The sequence below is a fragment of the Lipotes vexillifer genome, unplaced genomic scaffold (assembly GCF_000442215.2).
Source record: "Lipotes vexillifer unplaced genomic scaffold, Lipotes_vexillifer_v1.1 scaffold545, whole genome shotgun sequence".
Taxonomy (NCBI): Eukaryota; Metazoa; Chordata; class Mammalia; order Artiodactyla; family Lipotidae; genus Lipotes; species Lipotes vexillifer.
Window position 1 is genome coordinate 148,321 of NW_006779129.1, and position 7,086 is coordinate 155,406.

General features: G+C 49.4%; 1 protein-coding gene across 1 annotated transcript in view; it reads right to left on the reverse strand.

Moving 5' to 3' along the window:
* DIP2A (DIP2 acetate--CoA ligase A) overlaps positions 1-7,086 on the reverse strand; it is a 96,340-nt gene that overhangs the window by 44,264 nt on the left and 44,990 nt on the right. The window contains exons 7-8 of the mRNA XM_007452476.1: positions 6,698-6,817; positions 5,369-5,566 (exon numbers count right to left, since the gene is read on the reverse strand). Coding sequence (XP_007452538.1) covers positions 5,369-5,566; positions 6,698-6,817 — 318 coding nt within the window. The remainder of the gene's footprint in view (positions 1-5,368; positions 5,567-6,697; positions 6,818-7,086) is intronic.

The window sequence follows — 7,086 nt, forward strand, 5'->3', positions numbered from 1 at the left end:
GGCCGCTGAGCCTGTGCCCCGCGGCGGGAGAGGCCACAACAGTGAGAGGCCCGCGTACTGCAAAAAAAAAAAAAAAGAGCGTGCTATTGGCGTAAGGGTAGAATATAAATCAACGTGATAAAACAAAAAACCCCAAACAGACCCACCCCTGTGTGAACAACTCCACTTACAACACAGGTAGCACCGAGGAGACAAGAACGGGAAAGCTGCCACCTTTCCTGAAGAACTGACCCGGAGGCCAGGCCCACACCACACACACAAACTAAACTCCCTCCAGGTGGGCGGCAAGTCTAAACGCGGGTGGGAGAACAGCAGAGCTAGAGCCCAGGAGTGGGGGAGGGAAGCCTGCTGCAGGGCCGTGAGCGGCCAGGGCGCACAGTAAGCCGCCAACAAGGACTGGCATCCAGAACACACAAAACGCCCACAAATAACCCTGTATAAAAATGTGCAAAAGATTCAACAACACTCCACAAAAGAGAAAACCCAAATGATCAAAACCAGGAAAAGATCTCAACCTACTTAGTCATCAGGAGAAGGCAAATTAGCACCACAACGACTGTCACCATATTCTCACCAGATTAGCCAAAATTAATAAGCCTGCCAATGACAGGCAGAAGGTGGGACTCATCCACTGATCAGGTTAAGTGCAAACTGCAAAAGTCTGGAATTATCTGATAAATGTAAAGACGTCATAATCCCAGAACTAGCCAGCACCTCCTCTCCTAAGTATATACCCTACAAAAATGCACGCTTACACACCAGGTAGCACATACCGGAATGCTCCCGGTAGCACTGTCTGTAACAATTAAAACTGGAAATGACGCAAAAGTCCATCAACAGTATAATGGAGACATATATTCTGAAATATTCAATATTCATTCCTCAACAGAAATGAATGAACTACAACTACACACAATAGTACGGATGAATCTTAAAAGCATAAAGGTCGGAGACTCTGCTTCCACGCAGGAAAGAGCGGTGATGGCAGACCAGCACTCGCACCCAGAATGACTTAAGACTGGATAAAATGCAAAACCATCTGTCGGAAGCAGCAAAGACAACTAGAGGAGTTAAGACCCCTGGGGAAACCCTTGGGAGGTGAGCTGACCTTCAGCAGCTGTTCTTACAAAAGCGGGGGGCGGGGCTTAGCATCTGGCACCCACAGGAGACAAACATCTCACGGCCTTGTGCCCCTCGGAGTACTGCTGCTGGGGCGCGGAGACTGGGGCTTCAAGAGGCATCTGCTGAATCTCGGGGCCATGCACAGCAGGTGGAAACCTCTGAAAGGCCAGGCAGAGCCCCCAAGTCGCCACATAAGACAAAACCCATGGTTGGGGACCCCTCCCACAAGAGGAAAGGGTCACACAGATCACATCAGTTTTAGAAAATGTGAATAAAGGAAAACAGAAAATCTCCAAACTGAAGTATATATATAAAAAGGATGCCATGGGACTTCCCTGGTGGTCCAGTGGTTAAGAATCGGTCTTGCAATGCAGGGGACGCAGGTTCAATCCCTGGTTGGGGAAGTAAGACCCCACATGCCGCAGGGCAACTAAGCCCGTGCGCCACAACTACTGAGCCCGCATGCCACAACTAGAGAGCCCACGTGCCACAACTAGAAAGAAGCCTGTGGGCTGCAATGAAGAGCCCGCGCGCCACAATGAAAGATCCCGCATGCTGCAGCTAAGACCCGACACAGCTAAAATTAATCAATTAATTAATTTTTTAAAAAGAACGCAAAATATAAAAAAGGCACATGGGACTCAGAAAAGGTATTAATATAAATGTAATCAGACTCCCAGGAGGACAGGAGAGAGAAATGGGCAGGAATCACTATATCAAGAAATTATGGCTATAATTTTCCAAAAACTGATGAAAGCTACCATTCCATTGATCTACGAAGCCCTGTGGACCCCAAGCAGGAAACTTTCAAAGAACATAACAGCTAAATATGTACATCACAGTAAGACAGATGCAAGCCAAAGCCAAAAAGCCATCACAGGGAAAAAGACACATCCTCATCCAGAGAGGAGCAATAATCTGGCATCTCACTCCTCAAAAGATATCACAAAAGCCTTCAGAGTGCTGACAGATGCCTGTCCGCCTTCACAAAGGAAGATGCGGGCAGTCCCACAGCCAGCAGGAGAGTTTACAGTGGGAAACGCAGAGTGGCAGGAAGAACATTCCGCAAAGGAAAGAAAAAACAGCACGACTCCTGACTTAAAAAGCAAGAATAGTGAGTGGTGTCTTACGGGTATAGTGGATACAGACTTAAAACGCAAGACAAGGAGAGAAGGACCACAGGCTGGGGTCTTCAGGAAGCACTGAGGCAGAGCGAGGCACAAGAAGGGCTCCCGGGAAGTGCGGGACAGTGAATGCGGGCGACGCCGTCCGGCCGCAGTCCCTGCAGGCTCCCTCACAAGGGAAGTCTGTGCTGAACGGAACACAGGCCTTGCCCCAATGCCTCGTGGAACCCGCACCCAGAAGCTGAATTCCAGGTGGAGGCTGTCAGCAAAGCACACTCATGAGTGCGCAGCAAGCTCCTTTCTTAAAGAATTACAGGGTTTCCCTGGTGGCGCAGTGGTTGAGAGTCCACCGGCCGATGCAGGGGACACGGGTTCGTGCCCCGGTCTGGGAAGATCCCACATGCCGCGGAGCGGCTGGGCCTGTGAGCCATGGCCGCTGAGCCTGCACGTCCGGAGCCTGCGCTCCGCAACGGGAGAGGCCACAACACTGAGAGGCCCGCGTACTGCAAGACAAAAACAAAAACAAAAACAAAAACAAAAACAAAACAAAACAAAAAGAATTACAGAGCCATCTCTCTAATGAGCACAGGTGCGAAGACCCCAAACAGCATACTGGCAACTAGAATCCAGGCGTTTATTGAAAAGATCTCTTGGCCAAGTGGGATTTAATCCAGGAATGCAAGGGCTGCTTTACATTTGAAAATTAATCAATGTAATTCATCAAATTAGTGGAGGAGGGCAGAGGAACTGTACGGTCACCTCAATGAAGCAGAAAAAGCCAACCCATGATGCGAAACTTTCAGCAAACTAGAAACAGAACTTCATTATGACAAAGAATTTCTAGCATAAAACAAGCAGAAAAGTTACAGAAAACAGCGTACTTCAAGACCAATCGCTTTCCACCTAAGACAGAGAAGGATTCACACTGCACTGGCGGTTCCAGCCTGTGCAGTGAGACAAGAACGGAAACCGAAGGTGTGAGAACCAGAAAGGCCAAGACAACACCGTCATTGCTCACAGGGGCTCAACTTGTGCACAGGATGTCCAAAACTACTCATGAATAGACCAAAAAGAATTAATATGTCACTTTAACAAGATCACTAGATACAAAGTCACCATTTAAAAGATCAATTGCATTTCTATTTACAAGCAACAAGTGAGTAGAAAAAATTTAATCATTCCATTACAATAGGAATAAATCTAACGAAAGAACCTCAAGACTTCTGGACTCAAAAGCGTAAAACGTCACTGAGAGAAACTAAAGTAGGCCTTCAAAGGCGGTATATTCCAGGGTCATGAGCTGGAAGATCCCACAACTGCAACGACACCGATTCGCCTCAAGCTGGACAATGGCTTCAGTGCACTGCCAATCAATACCCCAGAAGGATTTTTTTCTGGAAATGGACAAGCTGATACTAAAGTTTACTTGGAGCGCTCCCCTGGTGGTGCAGTGGTTAAGAATCCGCCTGCCGATGCAGGGGACTCGGGTTCGTGCCCCGGTCCGGGAAGATCCCTCATGCCGCGGAGCGGCTGGGCCCGTGAGCCATGGCCGCTCAGCCTGCGCGTCCGGAGCCTGTGCTCCGCAGCAGGAGAGGCCACAACAGTGAGAGGCGCGCGTACCGCAAAAAAAAAAAAAAGAATAGTCAAGGAAATCTTGAGGCGCAATCACAGAGCTGGAGGACTGACATCCAACACAGACTCATAAAGCTCCAGCAACTCAGCAAGCGCGGATGGTGAAGAGAACAGACCCACAAGTACAGTTTTCACCTGACGGATGATAAAGCCGTATCCGGGGGAAGGACTGCTTCTCAACAAATGATAGTGGGTCAACTCCATTCATAGGAGAGAAAATGAGCCCAAGTTCACACCATACACAAAACTAAACTGCAGACGGATCATGACACTAAGTTTGAAAAGTAGAAGGAGTCTTCAGAAGCAGGCCTGGAGGAGCAGAATGTGCCCTTAGGTCTGGCAAAGACTTCCTACACAGAACAGAGGGCACAAACGAGGGAGAAAGCAGATGAATCAGGCTACGTTAACCTAAGCCTAGGTTAAGGCTTCTTATTCATCGAAAGCCACAATTAAAAGTGTTAAAAGGCGGTGCAAAGGGTGGAAGGAGATATTTGCAAATCATGTACTGGACAAAAGGTGTGTATCTGAAACATAAAAAGCATTAGCAAGCGAACAGAAAAATGAGCCAAAGATCTGGGTACTTTGTAGAAGGAGGTGTTCAAGCTGCCAGTAAGCACATTAGAAGCACCCTCAGCACCAGGCACCGGACACCACGATGCTCCCTCAAGGAAGGCGAACGGGAATAGACAGTATCCAGTGCTGGGACTCCTCCCCCAGGGCTGGGGGGGTGGAAACAGCTCGCCAGCTCGTCCTGAAGCTGACGCGCGAGTCCTACGCCCACAGCAGCACGAACGCCTACACGTCCACCTCAGACCCACAGAGAACGTTCACAACAGCCTGACACGCAGCAGCCCCGGAGTGGACACAACCCAGACGCCCACCTGCCGCTGAGCTCGGACGTTGGCTGTGGTGCATTCTCACAATGAGATACCGTCCATCAACTGACCACGCAGCACACAGCACAGGGATGAACCTCAGACAACGCTGAGCAAGACGCAGCCCAGAGCACCTCAGACTGGCTCACACCCAGCGGTCAGCAGGGCGCTGGCCTCGGCTGTGGGGGACGCCGGCCTGGGGGCCAGAAGTGCCTCGGGGCTGAGTGCTCCGTGAAAACATGTCCAGCCAAATGCATGCGATTCGTGTTACATAAACACGTAGAATGGAACCAAAAGGCGCCAAACACAAAAAACACATACTGCTTGACGCCACTTGTCCAAAGTTCAAAACGAGACAAAACTAAACTCCACTGTTCAGAAATGCACACACAGATGTGAACTCTCGAAACCACCAGGCAGGAGTGGTCCCCCGGTGGGGGAAGGGCAGTGGCCCGGGAGGGGCCCCTGGGGGCAGGCGAGGTTCTGTTTCCCTGCCAGTTGTGTCAGCTTGTCAGGAATCTGTTCTCTCATGGTCCTCAAGCTGCACGTCTGTGTTGTACAACACGTAATATTTCACAGCTAGCCAGCGCCCAGCAGCTTTCTGTTGACACTTGCCATAGGTGAGGGTGTAGACGGCCTTCCCCGTGGTATCCAGGGCGGTCAGGCACGGGGCTTTGGGCTGCGTGGTGCCCCACTGCTGCAAGGTGGCCAGCAGCGACGGTGGCCAGGTGCTGCCCATGGCCAGCAGCTCCCCTTTCAGCACTGCCATCTGGCCGCCCTCAGGCTTCGGCTGATTTGGATCTGGTTGCTGCACTACAAGCAAAACCGAATGTGAAAAGCAGCATTTCACAGAACCAGGCACATACTCTACCGTTAGGCATATTCACATTTTATACTTTTCTTCTTTAAAAATACCAATTATGAGAAGGCTATCAGATTCCCCCATCATTGTAAGAGTCACAGACCAACTGAGCAAGGATGGAAAGAGAGCTAGTCATGGATCCAGATGAATCCTGGCTACTGTAACCCCAGGATTACAATGACCCCCAGGCTTTCACCCAGAAGGCACCTGAGAAGCAGGTGTCCCCACTTATAAAGGATGAGGGTAGAATGACCACTTCAGTTTAGGTGCTCAAACCACGTTGAATGAAAAGAATAAAGTAAAATCTAGTACGTTTCCAGTGGATATGTCATCAAGATTTGCCCAAATGTACGAAAGACTTCCTAAAAAGCATTCATAGCATTGAACTCTGAATTTGAAAGGTGTGATCTGATTACACAGACGTGCCCTAACAGCCATGCCTAATCCCCAAGTAGGAGGAGACACCAGAGCTTGTCTGTGGGACTACGGCACAGCAGAGGTGCAAGGCCGGGGGCAGGGGGTGGCCTGGTGTCCCGAGGCCCCAGCCACACGTCACACACTGCTACCTTGTACGGGGTTTCACTTCTCTTACTTTTCTACAGATTTATACGCCTTTCTGTTTCTTGGTAATTAAAAAAAATAAGTCTATATTCTTTTTCTCTAAATATATATATCATTCATAAATGAGAGGCTAAAATCCTGAAAAAGAGCCCAAACTTTGCTAAAGGTATAATACTTTAAAACCAAGGGGGAAATAAATAAATAAATAAATAAAACCACGGGAAGACAAGTATTTCAGATTTAAAGTTTAAATAAAAATTTAAATCATGGAAGTAAAATGAAATCTTAGATGTATTCTAACAAAGTACTAACCACTGGACCAGAGGCACAGAGAGACGCTGTCTCTTAACTACGAGCTGTTAACACAGAGCCCGAGGTCGCGTGTGACGCTGAGGTCCCCACCACACACGATGACCACAGAGTCTGGGTCTGACCCACATATGAAGGACGTTTACCTGTGTCCTCAGATGTAACGGCTGCCCTGTCTGCACAAACCAGTGTGCCGGAGTTGGGACACTCACCTTCCAACGCCTCCTCCAAATCATCCACGAAGAACTCCTTCAGTGGAGGGCGCTTTGGTTTCTTCAGGGTGTTAAGAAGCTGCTGGATCTTGGAGGACACTCTGCTGCTCACGGGGACACCTGCCACAGGAAGAGAGCACTGAGGCTGGATGCGGAACCCAGGTCCAGAGACCACCCGCGTGAGTGCGTCGGAACTTGCAAATCCAACCAAGCGTTGGCCCCCTCAAGTGGCCATTTTGGAATTTATTAGTTCATCTGACAAATGTCTACTGAATGCCTTCCAGGAACCAGAGCTTGTTCTAAGCTAGCGGTTTTCAGAGTGGCCCAGGGAGCCCCGGGGGTGCCCGAGACCCTTTCAGGGGCCACATTACAGACGCCATTTGCTCTTT